General features: G+C 35.5%; 1 protein-coding gene across 3 annotated transcripts; it reads left to right on the top strand.

The window, feature by feature from the left end:
* Window positions 1-12: 12 nt before the first annotated feature.
* Window positions 13-26,335, top strand: LOC146165600 (low-density lipoprotein receptor-related protein-like). Of its 3 annotated transcripts, none has more exons than XM_083382198.1 (23): window positions 13-100; window positions 923-1,079; window positions 1,491-1,576; window positions 4,780-4,996; window positions 5,710-5,943; window positions 7,366-7,506; window positions 8,816-8,939; window positions 9,844-10,030; window positions 10,882-11,013; window positions 11,888-12,004; window positions 13,064-13,201; window positions 13,906-14,080; window positions 14,748-14,881; window positions 16,446-16,593; window positions 17,270-17,439; window positions 18,480-18,623; window positions 20,003-20,119; window positions 20,611-20,748; window positions 21,996-22,214; window positions 23,172-23,423; window positions 23,713-23,772; window positions 24,263-24,362; window positions 25,816-26,335. In XM_083382198.1, exons 1-23 carry the CDS (start codon window positions 22-24, stop codon window positions 25,931-25,933), a joined length of 3,387 nt encoding a protein of 1,128 aa, XP_083238324.1. In that variant the 5' UTR covers window positions 13-21; the 3' UTR covers window positions 25,934-26,335. The 3 variants fall into 3 exon arrangements, with proteins under 3 accessions (XP_083238324.1, XP_083238325.1, XP_083238326.1); XM_083382199.1 differs by having other exon boundaries at window positions 23,373-23,423; window positions 25,816-26,334; XM_083382200.1 differs by lacking the exon at window positions 23,172-23,423 and having other exon boundaries at window positions 25,816-26,334.
* Window positions 26,336-26,453: the final 118 nt, after the last annotated feature.

The raw sequence follows: 26,453 nt of genomic DNA, 5'->3' as shown, positions 1-26,453 counted from the left end.
TTTCCCAAGGACATTTTTAAAATGATTAGGTTAATTGGGTTAATATTTATATGTTGGCTGGCGGTTGCAACTGCACAATCCAACCCGACAAACAAAACAAGTAAGTGGTTTTCACCCATACGTAATGCTGGTCTCTACGTTATATACATGAGAATTTTATGTGTTATAATTGCGAACATATGTGTTTCCAAATAAGCGATTTTTTAAAAGTTGTCTATCCTATTTACTAAAACGCTACTATTTTAGCGTATACAAACATTTAATGTGTAGAAATTGAACGGCAAAGTTGTTCTCTATCTTTTTTACTTTGGATTTCGCGCCTGGATTTATGCATTTTTTTCTTATACTTTCACTTCAAATGCACCATCTTTACTTTAGTACACATGCTTATTTTGTAAAACCTTATGAAGTAGGCTACCTATAACGCAAGTGGCGATTTTCTTATGGTCGCCGGTGGCTTGTATAGTCGTTTCAATGAAATACTACAAATCGATGCATGAACAATAAAGTTAGACATTGATCCCTGACATCTTTGTTCATCATTGCTGCGTAAAATATTTATAACCTTAATTATTTATTAATTAAAATTCTTTTTGCAAAATAATTCAATCCAAAAACTCGATGTGTAGGGAACAACTTTTTTATTTTTTATCTATATTTTCGGTTTTTATGCATCAATTCTAGGACTACTTGCGATGTCAGTGTGTACAAATACCTTTAACATATTTTCACAAAATCTGAGTTTAAATACGTTTGCTAATCATTTGTAATAGGACAGTGAGATGCAAATTACAGTTACTCTTGATTTGTAATAAAAAATGCCTAAGAATGTTTGATATTAAGGGAGTCGATAACCGACAACTATGTCGATAACCGGCTATCGTTTACAGTTTGCCATTGCTTACATTGCTACGATTTTAAGCATTCAAAGGTTCAGAATGCATCGATGGACCCAGTGTGTGGTACTCAGGCAAGCGGAACACCACAGGACTGGGCTACACCTGTCAGAGGTGGGATGTTACAAAGCCCCACAAACCAAGATACACACCGGCTGATGGTGGGCGACACAACTACTGCAGGTGGGTAAAGGTTGCTGGATAGTTACACGGCGGTACAAAGCAATTCGGAGATATGTGCTTTACTGTAAAGATCAGACCGGAAGGCTTTAAAAGACTACAACTCAGTGTTTCTAAAACTATAGGTCACAGCTCAGGATTGGGTGGCCGTTTCATTTTGTTGCGTTCCTAACTAAAATGAAATTGGCGATAAACTATGTCTATTGCCATACATGTGTCTTAACCAGCACGTAAGTTTCCCCTTGGGAACATTCTATCTGTAAGTTTAAGCAAATTGAGGCTAACGACCTCCACCGCTAATTTAGACACTTAACATTGATCCAAGGCATTTTGCGTCCTGAGGCATATAAGAGATCGTTTTGTAGTCCAAACTAAAATTTAAACTTTACTTTTTTGTTTTTTGGCAAATTAAAGGAATCCGGATCACGACATTCACGGCGTGTGGTGTTACACAACCAACTCGTCGAAGAAATGGGATTACTGCAACATCACGAAGTGTCGTGAGTATACCAGACATTAAAAACGAATACAGTATACTGTATATGCGAATTGTGCAAGTATAGGAAAGCATAAGTACAAAATGTTATTAAGGGTAAAAATTATATCGGGTAATAAGCAATTCTGTATTGGATCATTTATCATTTTATAAAATGATAACCATCGTTTAGGCCAACAATTAAACCGGTTTATTTATACGTTACAATTAGGAAAGGTAAAAATTTGAAAAAGGTGACATTTTTTTATTTTTTTTAAATCACGATGTCAGTATTTTTTCAAAACAATATTTTTTTCACAAAAATCGAAGAATAAAATCTTTTGTTTTTGTTAAACTGGAAACCACAGAACGTCTAGCCTTAGGGTAAAAGGGCGCAATGTTTGGGCATAAATTAAACAAGTTAACGAACTAATAACAAACAAGTAAAAGAGTCCAGAAAAAAGCATTATCATGGCGGGACTAACATCAGCTTAGCAACATGAAACCGACAATCAGTTTTCCGTTAACGCGCTTTTAGGTATTTTTAGACCGGCACAACACGGCAACAAAGCATTAAGCAGAAGGTAGTCTGCTAGTGTAGGAGTTGTTACATAACCAGACACATGTTACGTCATGTTGACATCAGGGGTCGTTAATAATTCGGGCCGGATTCTTATTTTGGGAGGCGGGACAGGTTTAGGAAACCAATCTTCTGTTATAAACGTTAGAAGTTGCCTAAAAGTTTACATTGTGGTTTGTTTCATGATTGTTGTGTTATACAAAATTGCGCATCATTCACTTCAAAATAAAGACATTAGCAAAACCTCTTTAGAATTTTATGTCTTGATCAAAGACAGTCCTTTATAAGTTCTTAAGAAAAATATATTTCGCCTCAAAATAAGGCATCATCAGCCTCACGAAAAACAACAACAAAGCAATGAAAACACTTAATAATTTTTTAATAGGTTTTATATTGGCTACGTTATGCACAATTTTTTCCCCTGGAATTTGGGTTAGTTAGCTTCGATTTTTTTTTGTAAACAAATTTTATAGCTAAGTCTAATTGTAACCAAAGCTATAACATATTCTGAAAAAAAGGTGATACCAAACCAGTTTTAGATATCTGGCAATTCATCTTGACTGTTAACATATTGCCAGGCTGAGTTGCTTTGTAGCATTTTTAAAAATGTTTTGTGGACTTAAATATGATGTGGTATTGTGTAAAGAATATCTTCAAACAACAATGCAAACACATAAACTGGTTGGTAGCAATAAAACCAGTTCATGTGTTTGCATTGTTTTTTTCCAGAGACCGAAGACGCGTTATTTTGTGGCGAACAATATTTCTCTTTTAAATAACTAGAACTTATAAATGTCTGGCTTTGACTAAGAAAGGAAAATCTAAAGAATATTTGCTCCCATTTGAAGTCATTGTGTCATTTACTTGTAAGGGCGCGGAGATATCTTCTATTTGACACATTCAATTCGGCATTAATTCGGTTAGCTATTGGTTTTAAAATATGTTTCTAAAAAAAGTGACAAATCTCAATTCTTTTCCATTCAAGCTGTTTGTAAAAAAACGTGCTCACGAAAAGGTTTAGTCACGGGATCCCATGACCATTTTTGTCTGTTGTGCCAAAATCTAGATACGGTCCCTTGCATTAATTCTTCGTCACGTAGAAAAAATATATAATATGTTTGCCAAAACATGTCACGAAAAATATAGTTAACTCTCCTTGGACTTACATAGATGACAAAAATCCGGTCAAATCTATCTATTCCTTTTAAAAAAACATATATGCCGATAAATACAACAACGCCTTGTCTTTCACACTGCTTTTCGTAATATGTTTTACCACTTGAAATTGTGCGTATAGGTTACACTAATTTAGCGGTTCTCAACCAGTGGGCCATGGGAACATTTTGAGTGGGTCACAGACCAATTTTATAAAGCTAGATGTAAAGAAGATTTGCGTCACTACACTTAATTTCACAGAAATAATGGCCTGGGAAGGAATTTAGAAGGAATGTAAATATATTGTTCAGCAGCTAGTATCTCACTAATGCACAGTTGAATAAATAATCCGTTTTGAAACATGTTCTGCTGTTTTTTATTCTAAACCTATTTCATAGTTGTTTTTTTTACAAAAATTTTTTGGGCCACAGAATTTTTGTGCGACGAAAATGGGCCACGAAAGAAAAAAGGTTGAGAACCACTGCTCTAGTTTATTGCCAACGTCGTCAGTAAAATTGTAAATTCGCAACATGAATTGTGTTAACTTCCACCAAGTATTTAAATGGCACGATGTTTCCAAAATATCCTTAATTCTAGATTCCAGCAACTTAGTATCGGTTATCGTTCATTCACGATCCATAATATCGGAACTCATCTTGGTAATACAATGATACTAACTTGTTGCAACCATACAAGCGGTGCAAATTGCGAAAAGGATATCCTTAGTTACAAAAGTAGCTGCGTATTTATAAAGATAAAACAGGGAGTCGAACCGTTTGGCTTTTCCGGTTCTGGTTCGGTTCGGGTTCAAGGTTTTTCTTGGAATCCGGTGTACAAGATTGCATAACGTGACTCAGTAAACACGGGTTGTGCCGCCATGCTAGATGTAACACTTTTTTGTAGGGTGTGCTTTCAGTTAAGGTTCACGTTATTTTAAAATATTCGGTCCATTTCTGGTTCGGCTACTTAAAATCTAAAAAACGGTTCAGGTTCGTTTACGGTTCGGCAAAAATCGGCCCGAAACTCAGTGTTGTAAATAAGTCATCTTGAAATGACTTAGATCCCAGTCAATTCATTTGTAAAATAACAAGTCAAGTCCCAAGTAATCAGATGCCTCAGGTCATTTTAAAAGCAATTCAACTTCAAGCCATGTCATTGACATAAAAGTAAAACATTTGCATTTTTTAACTGCACAAATTGAAATAAATAACCCAATTTTAATGAAAGTTTTTTTTAATAAAAACACTTAATTTAAACCCAAATAATTTGACACAATGACTTGAGTCCAAGTTATGTCATTTGTCCGAAAGATTTAAGTCAAGTCTTTTGAAAACAATGACTTAATTGCACTTAAGTCAAGTCCTTTACTTAAGTCATTACAACATTGAAAACCGATTCATAAAGTTCCTGTTTGAGTTCGGTTCGACTCCCTGAAATAAAGTGGTTTAACTTGTCAGTTTTAAAAACCACTCTTAACTACTTTTAACTCACAGCTGACGACTCTGACGTGATATGGACGAGTATGAACACAGTGAACAAGACGACCCAGCTCTACTCACTGAAGGCAGACCACGAATACGTGCGACAGATATCATCTGGAAGCAACATTAACGTGTCGGTTATAGCATCTTCAAACCCCGCACAAATCGCGGAGTTCTGGGCTGTAGCTTCCGATTATCGCAGCAGTAAAGTCTTCTTCGCAGACTATCGGTAATTTATGTTTTTTAAATTAATACACTGAGCGAAAAACTGCAGCAAAAATGTTGAATGAAAAGAATCTTTATGGTTACTGACATCGATTTTCTTTGTTCAGGTTTAATTTAAATAAAAAAAGAACTAAAGTTTACTTTGCGCCAACAGTCAATATTTTAGAATTGCAAAAATGGTTTAATTGACTAACCACCAAAAACAGGTATTAGGCCTACTATTATGTCGTGTAACAGGCAGTTTACTATACTGATAAAACGGTTTTCTTTTTTTACACTAAGTCACTTATTTACCGTGTCAGTTAGAATCGAATCATTAGGCGAAAAACGGAGCAAAATTTCTAATAACTATGTTTCACGTCCTGTCCTAACTGCGTGACAAGTGTTTTATCCTAATTGGCCTTGTTTGACAAGATTTTGTCTTAATCGAAAACAAGTAAATTAACGTTTGTTAATATTTAAAATTAAAGTTAAGTTTTAACCTGATAAATGTATTAGTATTTATTATTTTTTATGTTGTGTCATTATATACTATGAATACCCACCAAAAAGTTAAATAAATTAGCTATACAACATTGTTAACAATAAATCACTAGCAAATTATTCAGTCTATAAGCTCCAACAGTGTAGTTACCATAAGTAGTTTCTCGACAAACTATTCAACGACAACTAACAGTGTCTCAAGCAAGTTGGAGTAAAACTCAACAATATTTCAAGGTCGCAATACGTAGGAGTGATCAACAGAAAAACCAACGAGACAAACTTCTATCTGGAGGGTATGGGCCACGGTATTGAGAGCATGGCGTTCGATTGGAAGACAAACAACCTTTATATGAGTGACTCAACGCTGAAATGGATTCTGGTGACAAACGTGAACTTCGAATACTATGCTCCAGTGTATGTGACAGACCCAGACCCTGCGTACGGCCTTGCTGTCCATTCAATGAAACGGTAAGTTCAGTAATGAACATAAGGGGATTGCGCATAAAGAAGTAACCAGTGGTAAAGCCGTTCTAAGGGGCCATTCCGGTAAAAGAATTGTTTTTAGGTTAGTACACAGTACACAACACTAACAAACTGGCAACCTGGCTTATGGTCTTGCTGTGCATTTACAAAACGGTAAGCCCAGGCAGGAACGAGGCAAAATTTAGCTAGAACTTGAAAAAATATCTTTTTTGCAGCAAATTTACCAGTAGGCAAGTTTAATTTTTAACGGGATTATTTTAACGCTTTTCCTTATCGCACCTACATTTTCCTTATCGCACCGACACTATATGTCTGAAAATTTAAACTTCTACGATGTATTTCTTTTCTATAAAGGTCAAGACAAAAATCGGTCTAAAGCAAACCAAAAAAATAACAGCGGCAAAAAACAAGAATAAATTTTCGGCCAATATAATTAAACTATGTGCAACGACGTTAGGTATTTTAAACCACGTCAGGTAGAATTGGTCCACTATAAGTCTAAACATCACACTTTTTTGCAAACTTTTATGTTTTAAAGCAAGCTTATGAACCTGCGGCCATTAAACTGGACGGGCTTCCGCTGGTCGTGATAGGATAAACCAGCAACTTTTTAACAATCATTTTTATATGCAAATGTCTCAGCTTTAACGAGGTTAAACTGTAAATCGTTTCTTCCTTATTTTGCACAAGTTTGATTTGCAAAGTCTTTTGCAGACTTCACAATATCAGTATCAAATCATGCTTATGTTTAAGACTAGACTACTTATATAAAAAAATACTACATTAAACAGTCATTGCTATTTTGAAAAAAAGTGTGTATAAACTGCATCCGCAATGCAGAGACTGCATAGATTGAACAATACATGCAGAGACATTACACGAATCGCATTAACAATATCTCGAGTAGCACGGAGCAGACTAAATAAAAAAACAAAAGTAAAGGGTAATCGTATCGAAATGGGTTAAACTATTACACCGCGTTTGCAATATTCAACTTTAAACAACAAAATACTCTTTCAAGGGCCTCGCCGCATGTAGAAAGAAAAATAAATCAACCATGAATGACTAAAACGTATTGTATTAAATTTAAGGTTATTGTGATTGAAAACGAACTACGTCAAAATTTAATAACTGATAAATTAATTTTAAGTTTTTTTATGGAGTTAACCACAATCAAACGGCAGTCTTGTCAGTAAATAATGCATTGAAAAACCAATCACAGTCTTATGCAAGGATTTGAATAGCAGAATGCTCACACAGACAACTGAAAATTACTTGGCTGGGTAATCCAGTGGTTTAACGTCGCATTGTGACGTCACAGTCTTAACAGTTCAAACCACAACAAATACGCCCTGGTTTAACACAGCTTTCGGAAGTTAAAAACAACTGACACTCTTTCATTGACAGATTCCTTTTCTTCTCCACTTACAAATCGCTCTCGTCCAAGATTGTAAGAACCGACTTGGCCGGAAAAAACGCCACCACTTTGTTCAAGTTTCCTGATGTGTATGACGTCACAGGAATCACCGTCGACTACACCGAAGATAGGTTAGTCTCAAAGCAGTCGCCAAAGTAAAATTTTTGATCCGGTATAGGTGTATTTGTTTTAGAAAAATTATTAAACAGGTGCCATTTTTTGAGTGGTTATATTTTTCCTTAGATATTTGCCACTATACTCTTGATTTTTCTATCATAAAAAGTAGAATAATTTGATTTAAAAAGTAGCATACTTTTATTGATATCTAAAAAATAACCGGACTTCCTAGTAAGTGTGACGAGAATCCATATTTGTAAATTATTTAAAAAAAAATAAACAGGATTTTTTGAAATACTATAGAAACAATTACACACTTTTAAATTTAGAAATATTGATATTATCGTATTCCACCTTTATCCTATTCATCCTTCTCATAAAATGCTAACGCAGGGCAAAGTTAAATGTTTGATGTCACGCGAAGATTTGATTAAAATCTTACGTAAGACAGGACTGAACCAACTGTATTACGATACTTGTAACGGATGTAGCAAATATCAATGTCTGACTTTCATTGCACCGGCTTTGATATGATATATCTTAAATGAACATTATAGACCCATTTTGTCAGTACAGTGTTCGCAAATGAAAACATCAGTCTGCCATGCGCGAATACCTGCTATGCGTTCTTATACGTTTTATAACTGACATTTAACCTTACAAAAACGAAAGCCTTATCTTCTATTAGCTTCCAACAAATGCGTCTAAAAATCGTTGGTTAAAGCACAAACTGGTTAATTTTTAACAAAAAGCTGCTGCTTAAAAACCTGATTTAAAATAAAATTACCAAATAAGAAGTTTTGTAAACAAGTCAATTTGAAACGGCCCAAGTCCCAGCATAATTAAACAAATTAAAACTTAAAGCCATGCCATTGACATAAAACGTTAAACTTTTAAAATTGGTCAACTCTCCGGAATATAAGCATTAACTGAATTAAATGATAACAAAAGCACATCATATAGCGATCAATTTGTTTTGCGTGAAACAAATTAGAACAATTTACCAAATGTCAACTCAATTTAACCATAATCATTTGTCAAAAAAACGTAATTCCAGTCAATTTTTTTTCTCCAAAACACTTAGGTCAGTTTAATTCGTTTCATCCAAAAGTCCAGTCAAATCAATGACTTAAAAGCACTAAAGTTAGTCATTGATCCAAGTCATTAACAAGACTGGCAATCAGATCAGAAACACAAAAGTAAACGATGATTCCGTTTTTAACTACATATTTTTACAAACAAATGCGAGATCTAGAATAATAAAAAAGCAGGGTAAATATAGAGTTTACAAATCCCGGTTAAACTCTTGTTTTTGGTTTGTAGGCTCTACTGGACTGACTTTACAGGTTACGGCAGCGTACTGCAGAGTTCCAACTTGGATGGAACCAACCTGACAAGGCAATACTACAGCGGCACCTCCATCTATTGGGGAATCGCGACATACAGGGTTCGTATTATATAAACGTATGGCCTTAATTTCATCCCAACCAACATCAGACCTCAACTGTTAAGTAAAAATTTGTGTTTTTCGATGAAGTTAAACCTACTCGTTTAAGCTACCTGTGAGATTTTTTAGTTTCTTAACCCCGAAAAAAGTAAAATTCAGTTAGAGCTATTTTACTTATAAAGGCAAATAATCAAATTTAGTATATTTAACTAAAAAAATAATCTTGAAGTTCGTAGCTAATTAATAGAAAAAAGTCAAGTTACCGGACAAAAACTATTTTTTGAGTTAAACTCTACATAGATCGTGGTGGGTTTAAACGTAAACATAATATTTAAACAACTGATTTGGCGCTGAGAAACTAATAACATGCCATCAGAAATTGGATTCGACATTCTTATTTTAAAACGAGTTAAACTTTGGTATTTCAGTCACATATTGACCTATAATAGCCTGTCATTTTTCTTTCTAAATATGTATAAATTTACATTTTTCAAATACGTTCTAAACCAGTGGTTCCCAAACTGTGGGCCATGGCCCAGGAGTGGGCCACAAGACTATTTTAAGTGGGCCATAGAGCTTTTTGAAAAAATTGCAATTAAATATGTTTGGTTTTACTAGAATAATTGTTAGCATATCTAAAACTCTATAAGAACGAGGTCATTTTTCATATTTTTATCTATTTGTGAACTATACGTAAATTGCAGCAAGGCAAATTTTTTTTTTTTATGTATATCTGCCAGGTTGCTATATCTTATTTGGACGATTGGCTAAATGGCATACGAAAAAGGTTACGGCACATGGTGGGCCACAATCTGTTACATAAACAATCAGGCCACGGAATAAAAAACTTTGGGAACCACTGTTCTAAACGGCATTTTTCTTAAATCAGTCGTTTTCTTTGCAGAATATGATTTACGTGACAGACGTTCACCGAAGGTTTAAGCTCGGAGATGGAGCTTTCTACTATTTGTGGTTCATCCCGAAGCAAAAGAACGAACGTGGACAGTACAACATTGGAAACTACAGGGTCACCGGCAAACCACGTGGAGTCACCGTCATGAGCCGATTCGTCGAGAATTCGCCCGATCAAGGTCAGTTCAAGGTTATTTATCTAGGTCATGCGATTCTATGTAATAAACGACACGTTATAATGCGTTGTTACAATGGTTGGTTTTTGATATAATCTGCCCTTAAAATATCCTAATGACCAATAAACACTAAAAAGATAAATAAAAAATATCACGTATTAGTCTGTATACTAATCATCATTTAGCTAATTAACAATCAATGGCACATTTGCTATAAAAGTTTATTAAAGCACCTTATATCAGGGTTACAAAAAATAGCTGATAATGTTACTCTATAGTTGTAAATATTCACAAGACTAAGAAACGCTGGCCCTAAGGTAAGTATACAGGATCTGATAATGTGGTTTAAGGAGTAAATTAAACAGCATAATTCCGTTAAACCTAAGTCTGGGTCTGTATTTTATAAGGTTTTTTAAACGTTTTATCTGTTGAAAACAGCAACTTACAGAAAATTTCAAAACAAGAAACAAACCAAGTTCCCAAATAACTTGTGTTTTTTTAAAGACACCTTATTTATTTTGTTCAATCAAATAATTATATCTTGAAAAAATAATGCGAAAAAAAGTATTGCTCCTACTATTTTTATCAATAAATAAAATGGCAAAAAAAGCACAAGGAAAACAAATTATAATAGAAAAGCTCTCAAGCAGCAAACCATCATTTACTTTTGTGTATCGCCATACTTTCTATTTTTAAAACCGTATACCGTTCGAAAGTTTGCACAGAAGTTGACATCGCGAAAAAGCGTAACATAGTCGGGGCACTTTCGACATATTTACATTGGTAGATGACATACCCTGCGCATAAAAGGACACAATTCAGCAATTTTTTGAACGGTTTATCTATTTTTTTAGATGTAGCCCTCGGTGCATGTCCAGGCACGGCGCCACCTTGTGATCACATTTGTCTTCCCCGAATTAATGCGACGAGGGAGTGCATCTGTTCACTCGGCTACACAAAGCAAGGGGACGCAAAGTGTGTTACAAGTAAGTTCAAGTACAGAAGAATACCAAAAAAGACAAAAATCAATACAGTACTCGTGCAAATATAGGTTTTAGGGCCTTATTATTTCAAAAATATTAATGAACCCAGTTTACTTTGTTTTGTTGGTTACCAACTTTATTAGAAGCTAATGATTTTGTGGTACATTTACCTATAACATCATACCATTGCGCCCCAAACACAAAAAACAATGTTACTCAATCTTTTTTGTGACGAATCAAATATTAGGATATAACAATGAAGCTTTGGCGACCCTATATTCTTGCTGAACTTCTTTTAAAAGAATAAAACATTTAGAAGAAATAAGTTCAATTTTTATTATTTAATAAAAACATTTTTCGTATGACTTCCTTAATTCTCTTAAATTTTGGAGAAATCTTGCTCAGAACCAATTTTAACAAATCTAACCGAGTGGACTCTTGCAGTCGGCGACCCAACAAAATAAAACGTCGACACAATTTTGGGTCTCGACCAATAGGTTGAGAAACACTGTTCTAGGGCTTGTTAATGGTTGAGCAACCTTGTTTAACTTAAAAAGCAACTCGAGGTAGAACTTATCGTGGTTTTATTTTACAGGTGACCACTCTTATCGCATTTTACTCGCGCTTGTGCTAATCCAACTTCATTCCAAGTTCATTATAACACCTTCCCATCATATTCAACATTCTAGCCCGCATTGGATTGCGGTCTCCCATAAACTCTAAAGCATGTTGAAAGCATTTTAAAGCTATTTCATGGGTGCTTTTTAATTGTCTTTATTTATACTTTGACCTGATGAAGCACGGTTGTCTGAAAGCTGGTCGAGAATCTAGTTCAATTTGTCTTTATACAGTGCCACCTGATTCCTTTATTTTACAGAGGTGATCACTGGTGACTATATGATAGTTGCTGACGCTGGACAAGGAAAGATATTCAAGGTTCCCATTCAACAGACGACAAATGTCAGCAGCACAGACTACTCAGTTCAACAACTGCGTGAGTTTCAACGATTCGCAATCGCATTTCGCTTCCGACTTTACTTTTGTAATTTAAATAACACCCTCAATAAATCACACGTTACAATGGACAAAACAGATTGGGAAAAATATGATTTAATAAGAAAATCGTTTACGAGAAAGGGATTGCGAAACTTAACCTGGTTATATCAATTAAAGGTTGAGTCAGTTTGCAGATAGAATATTTCTTTACATTTTGCTATCTAATGGAAATTCAAGCTAAGTATGTGTTTCCACAACAAAATCTTGCCCTGCAACAAAACACATAATGCCGACGATTTTAATAGTTGTTAATAGCTTGCCAAGCTGAAGTTTTAGACCTTGCTGACTGATTGTTGTTCGAGGCGGTGCTTCTCTAGCTACTAATGAAAATTTCTTAGAAATTAAATGGGTAAAGTTTGGGTATCTTTAAAACTTGTTTGTGGTTTTGATAACACCTTGAAGCTTTTTACCAAAACTGAGTCAGAGGGTCTTCGTTATTGTGTTTGGATAGAGTTGGTTTAATCTTTTTAAACCTTTGTGGGCATTTTTAACCATTCTACCAAATGACGTGGTACAAGGCCGATGAAAACGCTGTATCTTCTGGCATTTAAGAGGCCCGAGGTTTGTTATGACTTGCCACGGTAGGGTAAACGTTAGTCACGTGAAGGTCACACAAGGTCACGCCACGTGACCGATTTGACAGGTAAAGACACGCCCAATATTAAAATTTTAAAATAAGAATTTGTTTCGATTAAACGCATTGTATTCTGCAAAAATATTGTGCAACTTAACAGCAAACGTTTTTTTTTTCAAGTATAGGAAATATCTTATATCTGTTTCACAATCCATACGTTTATTTAAAATCTCTAAGCAACTTTGCCTCCAGTATCAGGTATCATATAGGTGTTTTTTGTCAGGTTTAAAATTGAACTGAACCTAAGTTTCATAATGTTTGTCAATTCGTGTCCAGCCAATTAAACATAAAAACGCATATCCCATTCCAACCTAGCCAGGGTAACTTCTTTCTCTTTTCTCAGTGTGTTTATTTTGCTTTTAGCGTTCAACACCAAGGTCTCTTACTTGACGAACAACGTGATCGGAGGGTTCGTGTTTTGGTCGGACAAGTCAAAAATGCGAATCAATAAGATGGTAACAGATGGATCTGTTGGAAGACTCTTTATTAATAACACGTTCGGTAAGAAGTTTCTATGAACCAAACTGTAAGACGCTGACGGGTGGAAGAATTAGTTTTTTTTTTAAACTGGTTTGGGCAAATGATTTTTAACTTTTTAGTTTACAAACATCAGAAAAACTTTAAACTCTACCTGGACTAATTCTTTTAATCATGGCTCATGTACGTCTATGCAATTTAAATCATATTTGGGGCATAATGGTTGGGGTTTTTTTATTTAAACTTTGTAGGAATATCAAAGTCCACATAGAAGTAAATAGCATTTGAACGTTTCTAAGAAGTATTTATTAATTTCCAATGGTGATCATATTCGAACTGTTCAAAATGCCATACCTACTTCTATATGGGCTTTGATATTATGAGTTTATATTGGGTTTGAAAAGATTAAAGCATTGAATTGGAAACTTTGCGACATAATTTCAAAAACGGTTATGTGGGGCCTTTTGTTGTGCGACGTGTCCGTGCATTTCGGGGTTTAAACTCTCAGTCTGGAAAACAGCATTTAAAAAATAATTAGTGCTACTTTTCAAGACCTTTTCTCATGACAGTTCAAATTAAGGTAAAAAATAAATGACGTACACCATAATTATGTAGGCATATAATAATTTTTTTTTAAGAAAAAAAATAAAATATTTTTAATGAGTTGTGTTGTTTATAAGGGTCGCCGTTTACATCAAGAATTACAATTGTTTAACTTGTTATTTCAGCGCGATTCCTGGCATATGAGCCGATCAACCAAAACCTGTATTACGTGGACGATGACAAGCAGTACATTATGGTGGCGGATTATCTGAACGCCTACGTTAAAACCATCATGACACCGAACGTTACAAGGGCGAACAAAACAGACATCAAACAGCTCGCTTTCGACATGCAAGAAAGGTATTACCTTAGCAAACATGAACACGTGTGTAAGGTTGAGTTGTCTCAACAATTCTTCACTGGACAAAACCAAGTAAACATCATATTTAAAACGATTATGAACACAACACTATAGGCTATCAAAGCAAATACAATTGACTTGAGAAAAACTTTACAAATCGTATTTGACATTTTTTATGAAAATATTACTGAAAGTAATGATGTACACACGTATGCGGTTTATTTTATTAATTTGAGGTGGAATTTCTATATATTTTGTTTTTTTTACGTTTTGATGTGGTCGTTTCAACTAGATCAGCGCTTCTTGACAGCTAAGTGCGTCACGGAAAACGTATTCAAAATGTTGGACATATATTTTTTAACATTTTTTTTTATTTACGACAATGTAATAAAACTTGCAAGAAATTTAAAATGCCGGTATACCAAAAAAGTCGCCCTCGCTTCGCACGCCACTTGTCCCTTCACTTAAAAAGCTTAACAAACACGCTAGATTGAATTTAAATGTTATCACGTTCCCTCAAAGTATTTTATAAAGTATTTTATTAGGAAGTATGGATGGCGACGTGTGAACTCAAATTTTATACCAAATAAACGCTTTTTTCGCACTTTGCGCCAATACTTTACTGCCTTCTTTAATGTAATTAAACACTATCACGACTTTACGCAGATACGTCTACTGGACGGACACTCGAAAATCTACGGACGATGGTGAGATATGGAGAATGAAGTACGATGGTACGGGGAAAGAACTGGTCTTTAACAACATCAACAGGCCGTATGGCATCACCATTAATCAACGAAGTAAGCACAAACCATTCCAGCTCCTAGCTATAATTAACCACCTTACGTCATAGACTGCACGGTAGTGGCGCCACCGGCCTTAAAGCGCGTATAGGCTTAAGTATCCCAGTTAAAAATCAGTCAAAATAACTAAGATGACTCTTGTTACGTAACGGTGTGAGCCATTTTAAAGCGAACACAAAAAAAAACATGTGAATCATACAGGTCAAGGTTTAGCGGTTTAAAGGTCATCTGTGTTTTGTTTTGCGTTCGGAACAATTATCTAATCATAGCTGCTGAACCAGGACAACGAATTAAAAGGTCGCCTAATTTCACTAGGAAGTTGTAACACATTTTGTCTGTTTGTATCCGAATAGCAATTATGCAGAACTGTAATTGCGTGTTTGAAACTACCAGAATACTGTTGGTGTTGAAATTATTTTGCAATCCGCTGACTCCCCTTGGAGGTATTTACACTAAATTTCTATTACGATTATATCGTAAAATTTAAAGATTCGTTACGTAAAAATTCAAGATTCGTCGAAAGAGTTGGGCCTATAAGTCCAGTAGGTTTTTAACAATAAACTCAAATATTTGTTATTTTTAGCGTATTTTAAATTAGTTGGCTAAATTATTCTGCTACAATTTTTGCTAAAATATTGCTGGTATAAATCAAGCCCCTGATTGCAGTTAAAAAGCAGTTTTGAAAAAGTTTCGAACCGGGAGACAGGAATGAATAAACGATGCAAGTGACTTGACATTATCCTCATCTACTTCGGAAATGACTGGGCAATTTTACGTCCACACTACTGATTAAACTTTAGCTGAAGTTAAAAGAGTTTAAGCGTAGGTTATCCTGCTGTTACAAACAAATACGGATTTTTAAACTGCTAAATTTCGCAGAATTTTTAGCCCCCTAGGAACTATACTTCATTTTCGTTGAAGTAATAAATAACAAGCAATATTCCACGAAATGAAATTCGTGAATGCGATCTCACCCATAGTATTACAAATCTGTGAATAAGTTTACGGAACCCAGGTCTTCACTACGACAAACCGTAATCAAATACCGTTTCTGCAAATCACACGTTGGGTGCGTTTCATCACCCAAATGCGCAAGTGTTTTACCATATTACCGAACAAATGACCAAGTAACATAGAACCAATCATATGATCTAGTGTCATAGAATTAGTAAATAGTTTAAAAGAGTGCATTAACTCAAACCTTAATCAAGTACCCTTTCTGCAAATCACACGAGGAATACGGTCTCGCCAAATACTGGAGCAAGTGTTTTACCATATTACCCATCATATGACAAAGTAATACGACACCGATAATATCAGCAAGTGATATATAACAGATCATATTACCAAGTGACATAGCACCAATCTATAAGCAAATGACACAGCATTGGTAAACAGTTTAAAAGAGCGCAATATCTCTCTTACCCGAATAATGCTAATGAAAGGCCTTTTCTATAAATCACACAGATGCGGCTTCACTACACATTTGAGCAAGTGTGTTTAACAGACCGCAGCGTCTCTCTTACGAGAACAAACCTTAATCAAATACTTATTTTTTCAGATCGAACGTTGTACTTCACTGACGCCAAGTTAGCCCACATATACGCAGTACCACTCAACCTTATAGTGTCGGGAAACACAACTATTCCAGCAGCAGCCATCAAGTTTGACTTTTCGGGAAGAGCCAGAAAAACACCTCTGCTTGTCGAGTGAGTTAACACACAACAAATTATTAAAAATGCTACTTTTATAAATCGTCAAAAGTTGATTGCTCAGCCATGAACAAAGGAAACGTGAGATGTCATAAAAGTCTCCCCTAAAGTATATAAATTTTGCAAAAATTACAAAAATTTTAAAAATGTAATGCGTTTGTTTTATGGTTTGTTTTGCTTATTATCTAACGGGCGAATAGAATAAAAGCCGAATTAAGTTAAAGCTATTTTTGTTTTATAATTGGCCTCGGACCATGTAAGTTCAACAAAATTTGAAAGGCTGTGAAAACCTACTTGATAAAAATGAAAACATATGCATATAATTATACACTTAAAACCTGTTTTAACAGTCGCGGTGCTCACATGAGGCCAACGTCTAAACTCCATACGTTTTCGATGGTGTTGAGTGTTTTGTTTGCATTTCGGCCTTTAAACAATTGGTAGTTCATTTTGTCAATCTAACCTAACAAAACACCTCACAATCAACAAGAGATTGATTAACTTTTATACAATAACAAAAAAATAAAACAATGTCATTAAAGAATTACTTGAAGCGCACTTTTAGCAAAATTAGTAATAAAAATTCAAACTTAATGACGTTACTGCCAAATCAGACGGATTCTTTTTACGACCGACAAACCATGAAACAAAAGTATTCTTAAATCCAATCTAGTGTCCAAGTATCGAGCGACATGGTTTACTTCAACGATCGTGGCAACAACTACATGGAAGTGTTCGATCCAAGGACTGGAGTTTCCAGCGTTAAGTCCTTCGGTCCTAAGCAGTTCTACAGGATCAGAAGTATGATCCTCTTCGACAGGGATTACTACACAAACTTCTTGAGTAAGTGGGAAAAAACGTTTGATAGAAGTCTGACTATTTTACTTTGACTACAAAACAGTTAAGTTTAAACGTCTCCAAACTTTTCCTAAAGATCTGGATAGCTCTTATGAGTACTGGCGATTTGAGATAACAGGCCTAAAATACAAAAAATACAGTTTGTTTAAACTAAATGTTATAAAACAAAGGAAATTTAAAATGAATAGTTCTAGGATCATTTTGGACGGCGCGGGCTGGCTAATTAAAACGACGTTGTTTGGTGTTAAAGCCAAGCTTAACAGGATTTGTTTGTTTTTTTAGCAGAATTTATACAGTTTGGCAAAAACAGGTAAAGATTCGATTGTAAGAAAATTAAAGATTCGAATCACCAACTGGCAGTTAAGTACAAATTCCACCCAAACAATATAGACTTTAAAACCTTTAAAATGATCGCTGCTTAAATTAAAGATTCGAAGTAAGAAAATTTGTGAAATTATGGCGGTGATTCCTAATTGACATCATAAACATCCCCGCAAGCGGCGCAAAAGGGGGGGGTGAAAACATAGTTGGCGACTTAGTTTTCGAAAAAAATAAGCGTGACTACGATTTCCAAATGTGGGACGAAGGACTGAAGAAAGGAAACCGAAATCTTGAAAGATAGCTCCCTTTGACCGTCTATACTAGCGCTTCTCAACCGGTGCGCCATGGAAGGCTGCCAGGTGCGCCGCGAGCAAAATAAAAAATAATTTAATATACCGGTATATAAAACATTTATTTTTTACATTCCTATTAAGCTTAGCCCATTGCTTCCACAGTACTTTCAAGTGGAAAACACAATTTGACCTATAAAGCAACAATATATGACCTACAAAGTAAGACCTACAACGCAGCAATCAGCAGCGACCAAATAACGCCAAATTCGTAGTAATAACCACGACAGACTAAAATCTAAAATAGTCTAGATAAGGCTTATAACACAAAGACCGCCTCATAATCAAATCTTACATTGTTCGTCTGTTTTTGATGCAATACCTTTTTTTTGTGAAATAGTTTTCTATTTTCAGAAACGATCGCTAACCCTTGCGCCACTTTGAATTGCAACCACATTTGCGTGAGCATAACAAGCACCAAGGCTACCTGTTTGTGCAGAAATGGATTCAGGAAGGTTTCAAACAACATGTGTGTCAACGACGGAACGCAAAACCCGAGTAAGCTGCTCATTTGTCTAAAGTTTTACGACAAAGGGGGCGCTTCTTTTAAGTGTTTTTGTTCCGGTTGTGAGGTTAAAGCTCACCACAGATTAGTTTTACGAACAGGATGCAGCGGGCAACTGTGCTGTGGGTTGTTTCTCGACTCGCTCCCCTCTGAGCCTGTGTAACTCAGTTGGTAGAGCGACGGCCCCGGTATGACCGAGGTCATTAGTTCGAACCTCACCACAGGTTAGTTTAAGAACAGAATGCAGCAGGCAATGGTGCTATGGTTGTTTCACGACTTGCTCCCCTCTGAGCCTGTGTAACTCAGTTGGTAGAGCGACGGCCCCGGTATGACCGAGGTCATTAGTTCGAACCTCACCACAGGTTAGTTTAAGAACAGAATGCAGCAGGCAATGGTGCTATGGTTGTTTCACGACTTGCTCACATCTGAGCCTGTGTACCTCAGTTGGTAGAGCGACGGTCCCGGTATCACCGAGGTCGTGAGTTCGAACCTCACCACAGGGTAGTTTACGAACGGAATGCAGGAGGAAACGGTGCTATGGTTGTTTCTTGACATGCTCCCCTCTGAGCCTGTGTAACTCAGTTTGGAGTCACGGTTCCGGATGAAGCAGGAAACGTTGCTATAGTTGTTTCTTGACTTGATTCACAAATGAGCCAGCGTAGGTGAGTTGGTAGCGACGGTATTCGTATAGCCGAGGTCGTAGGTTCAAACCCCACAACAAGCTAGATTATTTTACCCTTGGCTTGTGGATTATATAGGCCTACAGTAAATTTTCACTTTTACCAAGGCAGTGTAAAGATTAAAAAAAAGCAGAAAACTGTCAAAATAGAAATTCTATTCAAAGCATAATGTCTGAAGGTTGTAGTTCGACGTATAGCAAATATCCAAAAAAATATGTGAAAATGGAATAGAGAGTTACAGTAGTCAAAACGTTCAAAAAATGCTACCTACTTCTATAAATTTCTTATTGTGAAACGTCCAACTTGAAATCAAACAATTTTAATGTAAATGTATCAGTCGACTAGACTTGTGAAAACATTTTTGTTAACCTTTTTATTCAAAAGGCAATTTAAATACATTTCAAATACCCAAGACTTTGTAACATCTATGAGCATAACACCAACTAGTGCTTGCAATCTGTTGTTAAACTTGTTACCGTTTTCAAATGCTTAAAATATATGGTAACAAAATTTTCACATGATGTCGTTTATACCGATTGTTAAATGCTAAGTACAACATATTGTAACGCTTACAATACGTTGTTTAATTTGTTACTGTTTTTTAATTCTTGAAAATATGGTAACAAAATTTTCATAGGACGCGAAAGCCTTTTATATTGTTAAATAAAGTATACTATTCGTTGTTACTTCAGACCAGCCACCTAGCCACAGGGGAACTTGTCCAACAAGTCAAACACGTAACTTGGAGCCTTGTGGAAACTACACCAAGTTTATCTGGGCGACTCCCGCCTGGTCTGATGATAGCACACGTGAGAATTTATGTTTTTTTAGTTGAATATCGAAAAATCAAAGCGGAATTTGAGTTAGGTAACATACTTGGGTCTGTGCACCTAGGTATATAAAACACTATTTTCACATTAATCGCTTGTAATATGTCTTAACATAAACTGTGAGATGCATAATACAAAGAACGATGAACGTTTTAATTATTATTTTTGATTGGTTAATACGCAAAATAATGTTTTAAATTAAAGTTCTCTCTACTCCAACATAAAATTCAATTTAGTAACGCGATTTAAAGAAAAGGTAATATAAGAAACAAAAAAAATCGGAAATATTGCCGTGATTTATAGAAAGAGCAAACGTATACATTTTTTATAAAATTCAATTCTGAAAAATTCTTTACTAACCTATTGTTAAAAATGGACTAATAATTGTATAAAAATCTCACAAAATGCTTCCTACTTTTGCATGGGCTTCGATATTCATTCTACGTGAACGTATAACGTTTGTATTGCAGCCACCTCTCAGCTAATCCAAACCGCACCAAGCAAAGGTTCCCCCGCAATTGTGGGCCCGGGTATTTACCAGTACTCCTACTCGGCAACTGACCTCCAAGGTGCTGTTGGACTCTGTCAGTTCACGTTCACCGTCACCAGTAAGTACCTTGTTTCACGGTGGAAAGTCGTAATGTTAGCCATATAGGCTTAATGCTGTAATATAGGCTGCATGTGTTTTTAAAAGAGGTTGTTTGGAATTTTTTTCAAACCATTGTTTGTTGTGCTTCGTAGTGTAATTAAAAAATCTGACAGTGTTGAAAAAGTATTAAATCATAAAAAAGGCATTGAATAACTTCAGCGTTGATGGTTGCTACGGGTAAGAAGGCGCTGGCTCTTAACAGAGACGGCTGCTTACACGTTACTTGTCAAGACTGACTCCAAAAGAGCAGGCCGCTAAAATACCTGCCCTTAACTTCTTTAACTCTAGACAAAGTCACTTCACTCAGCTAATATTGCTCGTTTAGTATATTCATCACACATATTCATCACATATAATAACGCGGGATTCAAGTCGCTAGTATAAAGCCGTGTCAAGCAGAATATTATTAAGTATAATCCCTTGCGAAGCGCCGATACTACGATGTTGGTCACGTGTATTGTGAAGTCATATAGGGCATCTCAGTGGGATAATACTGGGCAAAAATTACTCTCTACTGCTAAAACTACTCATGCTTGAAACACTGTAATGTAACCTATGAAATAACCGAGAACGATTCCGCCAAAGCGTAGGTTTTGGACTTTTAGGGCTGGATCCACAACAAATGTTTATAAAAAAGTCAAAGGTTAAAACACCAGTCACGTGAATAGAAAACATGTTTATCTTTAAAATCAGCTTCGGTTGAATTAAAACAATTACATATGTAGTGACGTCATGTTTTATTTGCGCAGTCACCACGTCACAGTATGGCACAGTTTAGCAATTGAAGTCCGATACTTTTGCATTTTATTCCGATACGCAAAACTTAACGGCCGCCCAATATTAAGGAGAAACATCAGGAATCATCCCCAGACCAATAATATTTTCTCCACTATGGACCTTTTGAGATGCTCTCATTTATTAGATAGTGCCGTAAAATACCAGTTGTCTTTCTTAGAAACAAATTATAGTGTCATTACGTTATGCTAATAGACTTCCTAATAGGTGGCATTATGTAACTCATGGTAGTTGGTAGCGACAGAGGGAAAAACGTTTGCAAGTCTTCTCTGCTGAACGGCCTGCAGGTTGTCGAAAGGTCGTCAGGTTTTATATTCGATCCTTTTTGGGGGTATTGATTGAATCTTAATTTGTTTAATGTGTTTTGCCGACGGTTAACATCTACAGAGAAAAAACGGATTTCTTTTTCAGGAACAACCTGCCGCTCACGCCAAACGCTCGACGCCAATGAATTCATGGAAACATCTACATGGTGTGGCGACGACGGTCCTCAGTACAACATTATATGTGAAGATCGCTCCCAGGATCTGATGTTCGGCGACCAGCAACATTCCAACATGACAAACCGATGCTTCCGCTCGGGAGAGTGGATGTACCCCAACCTGAACGGGCTCAAGTGCAAGCCAAAAAGTAGGTGCCACTAGCGCGTGCATGTCTGGGCGGCAAACTCACTAACACACGTGGCAAATTGCGCTGATTTCTAACACATCAAACTGCGCTCGTTTTGCTGTGCTTTTGACCATTTGATGACATTTTAAACGCGATTACGCTGAATGACACTTGATGTGAGTTTGCGCTGATTTTTCAACTAACGTAGCAAATTGCACTGGTTCTCATGTGATTTTGAATTCTGGGTGACAAGTTATGAAATTTCAGGCTTGTTTGAATGGTGATTGGTTGTGTGAAACCTTTTTAAATTATACTTTGGAGTCCTCCTTAATATTTCCGTTTGGGATACTTGCCAAATTTTATTCCTTGTTAAAAAAGGCGTCTATCAAAAGCACTTGTATTCAACTAATATCAAATAATTAAAACCTCTTGGTTTAAAGGAAATCTCGAAGTTTAGTTAGCTTTGGTCAGATATTGGCCGAGATTTCAGCCAAGCCTGAAAGTAAACGCCTAATTAAAAAGTTGACTAAGATCTTATGCAAAAATGTCAAAACTGATAATGCATTATTACCAAGTAACATTATCAACTAAGCATGCTACGAACACATGTTAGCAAATTGACACTCACTGAACAATAGCTAACGATGTTATACAGATTGACAAAAAATATACAGATTTGGAAAATATTTACTGATTGACAGATAAATATCAAATATTTATTAATTTAATATTTTTTTTTTTGAGTCAAAAATGCATTACAAATGTGGTGTAAAAATCATTTCATTATTTAGCAAATAGAACAAATACCTCAATATAGGGAACTAAACTTATACATATGTTCAACTTTTAAAAATAGTGCTGCCCTGACAAATTCATAACAGCAATACTTTGATTTGAAAATTGCATCCAACCAAAAGTATGTGTTTGATTTGCTTTTGCTTTGCCAATGCCCAGCCTTGCATGCGCTTTTTTGTTTAGCTACAACAGCAGCTCCAACAACTACAACAAGGGCTGTAACGACAACAAGATCATCGACTCAGGCCGCCACCACAACCACTTTAAATCCACCAACCACTACACTTGCACAGACAACAACCACAAAACCAGCCACAAAACCAGCCACAAAACCAGCCACAAAACCAGCCACTAAAACAGCCACTAAAACAGTTCCATCTGCAGGTGCAACAACAAAAACACCACAAGCATCGGCAACAGCAAAAACAACTAAGGGTTAGTACAATATACACATGCTGCATTCATATCATTGCCTGACTAAGCTTTTAAGCAATAACTGCCTACTTAGTGTATATATTTGACCTGTAAATGCCTAAAAGAAAACACGTTTTAGTTTTCCTTGAACGCGGGTTAATAAATGTAAGCATCTATATAAGGAAATTATAATACTTATCTAACAGAGCAAAACCTTAAATGGCCAAAATAGCTAGTCATAATTATCAATTAAAATCAGAGTTTAAATGGAGAGGACTCTTTAGTCACACATTTGTTTTTAAACTTTCAGGGATGGCTTCTTCATCTTCAACTGGGGCTTCAACCAAGACCCCCAAAAATCCAGTCACAGGTAAAACAACAGATTTAGATGCTTATTTTGGGAAATATTTTCTTAAAAAAATTAAAATAGTGTTTTTTCATCACCTAACGTTTGTTATGCTTAAAATTAATAAACATTTTTTTCGCAATGTACAAAATCCATATTGACCTAGATTGTATGTCTAATGTTACAGAACTTTCTTTAAATATGTCAAATTTTGTTTCTTGGAATCTTTGTTTCATGGCTTTTCTAGAAATCATCCAAGTCATATTCAAAGTTCTAATGCCATGGGCTGTATGTTAATTTTTCAGAGCACATTAGCGCCTAACCCCTAAAACAGGGGGCTGATCGTACCACGGGGCAGATTGAATCTGTTTAAGAACCATTCTTCTGATTCAAAGCATTAAACCTACTTTTCACAACATTTCCTGTGTAAACCTGGTTGCCATACCAGATTTGACAGTTTGAGTATACAAGTTACACAAGTAGTAAACTCAACACATTTCTACTTACTTTTCAGCGAAACAAACCGGCCACTCTCTTAGTTCAGGGGCGACAGCAGGAATAGTGATCCTGGCAATCGTTCTTATCATCATCATTGCACTTGTGATTGTTGCATAGTAAGTATATGGCAACAGCAAATTCACTGTCCACTATAGACTACCTAAAACATCTAAAACAATAAATGTCATTTAGTTGCGTTGTTTTCACAATACAAACCAATTTAACTGTTTTATTTATTATCATAAAAAGTAAAGACTGTAAAGTAACAATTAAATTCATTTGCCAGATGCTTTACTAAACTTTTAATAAAAGGGTCTACATCAGTGGTTCTCAACCTGGGGGTCGCAAGAGGTTGTCTGGCGGGGTCGCAGTATAGTGTTTGATAAAGAAAAACTTCATAAGAAACAAGCAATATGAACCAAAAGTTTGGCAGTATAGAGTGCACAAACGCAACTAAATGACAAAAAAGCAAACGCCAGTCTATCATTTGTCTTTGTGTGGCTTTTGCTGCAGTGAACCTGTAGCGTTTATGACGTCACAATTGCAAAATTCGGGCCAAAAACGATAAATTGTCTTAATGTTGACTGCTGTGTCCGGCGGTTTTTAAATTATTAGGACAGTAAGCTTTCTGTTCTATTTGGCGCGATTATGTGGCGTATTTCGACAATTTTTCTGCGCAGCATAAAAGCGTCAGGTGAAGTATAGGGCACTTTAGTACCAAATTTTAATTTAGGCCAACTTACAATAAAATTTGTGCTAGGTTTACAATAGGTGACAGTGTTACGTGTTTATCAACACTTAAACACCCAAATCACTTAATGAGGCAAAGTATTTCTACTTGTCAGTGGTATCATAACTTTTACATAGCCTTTTCTAAAACATCAACAGAATACCTGTAATAACATTTTGGTGTTGTCGTTTTAGCAAAAGGAAAAGAATTTACAAAAAGCTTTATTATTGGACTACCGTTAATGACCGTTTTTTTGTAAATTTGTAAGGAATTTTGGCTGCTCACCAAGAACAGTTGCCTCCATTGATTCTTTTTAGTCTCGCACTAGGTAAACGCTTAATCTTATTTGACCTAAAATATTTGAATTTCACACCAACAGTGTCCTAATATTTAACCCATCATCTGACAACCCTGCTGGCTCAAGCCGTAACTTTAGCTTGTTGTGCAATGTGCATAGCACATTTTAGCCAAATTTTGATGCAATCCTAGTCTAGATTTTTTTCCTATTCGAATTTTGCCAATTTTAAAATGTGTTTTTTATTTACTCAGGTTTATGTATCACACACTATAATTGGGGGGTCGAGAAAGTTATCTAAAACTCAAAAGGGGTCGCGAGAACAAAAAGGTTGAAAACCACTGGTCTACATGGTTTTCTACACTGAATTAATTTTTGGAAAAAACAAAAATTCGGCAGTTTTTTCCGTATATACCATTTTTGAGTTTTAGATAACTTTCTTCCGTATATACCAAATTTTTCCGTATATACCACTTATAAAACCATGCATAGTATTTTTCCAAACCTTCACAATAGTGTAAATGATTTTTTGTTCCTTTTTTAGTATTCGTCGTGGAAAAGTGGGAGGTATGACTATTCCTGTATTTTGGAAACCCAGAGAAGATACAATTAAACTTCAAAATGATACAGATGATGCAATAAACCACTATTCTGTTCTTTAAATTCATTCTTTTTTTTCTTGATTTATTAGTGCATTTGCTTTTTTGCCTTATGTCTACACTGCCTGTATATGTACTATTATTTAATACCTAGGTATTAATTATACTTTTGCCAAAGCAGTACAATTTGTACAATTATTTTTCAAAAATGCTAAGAATCCTAATATAACATGTTCCTTTTATTATGGAGCAATTAAAAGCCTTTTAATAATTATATAATTCTTGCATGTACGACACTTTATTTTTACCCCAGACCGCACTACATTCCATTTTCAACTTCTCGATTTAAATATGCACTTTTGATGTATAGATTTCATGCTGTATATATGAAAAGTAACAATATATATAAAAAAATGATGAAAATTGTGTTCATATTTGTTATATTATTGCAGCTATGTCATCTACATTGGGAACAAATAAATTATAAGCAAAAGTTTAAAAAGTTTTGAAACTGTAAACAAAAATCTTAAGATATTCAGCATTTACCCACAATCCTACCACAACAAACGTTATTTAGGTTAGG

This window comes from Ascidiella aspersa, chromosome 2 (genome assembly GCF_963924565.1).
Source record: "Ascidiella aspersa chromosome 2, kaAscAspe10.2, whole genome shotgun sequence".
Classification (NCBI taxonomy): domain Eukaryota; kingdom Metazoa; phylum Chordata; class Ascidiacea; order Phlebobranchia; family Ascidiidae; genus Ascidiella; species Ascidiella aspersa.
This window is presented reverse-complemented; position numbering and strand designations above follow the sequence as displayed.

Bases quoted from the DNA above. Each gene is read 5' to 3' on its own strand.
- LOC146165600 (XM_083382198.1), top strand. From the start codon at position 22: ATGATTAGGTTAATTGGGTTAATATTTATATGTTGGCTGGCGGTTGCA. The intron at 11,014-11,887 runs GTAAGTTCAAGT...TTTATTTTACAG, and splicing joins GGACGCAAAGTGTGTTACAA to AGGTGATCACTGGTGACTAT. The intron at 14,882-16,445 runs GTAAGCACAAAC...TTATTTTTTCAG, and splicing joins CATCACCATTAATCAACGAA to ATCGAACGTTGTACTTCACT.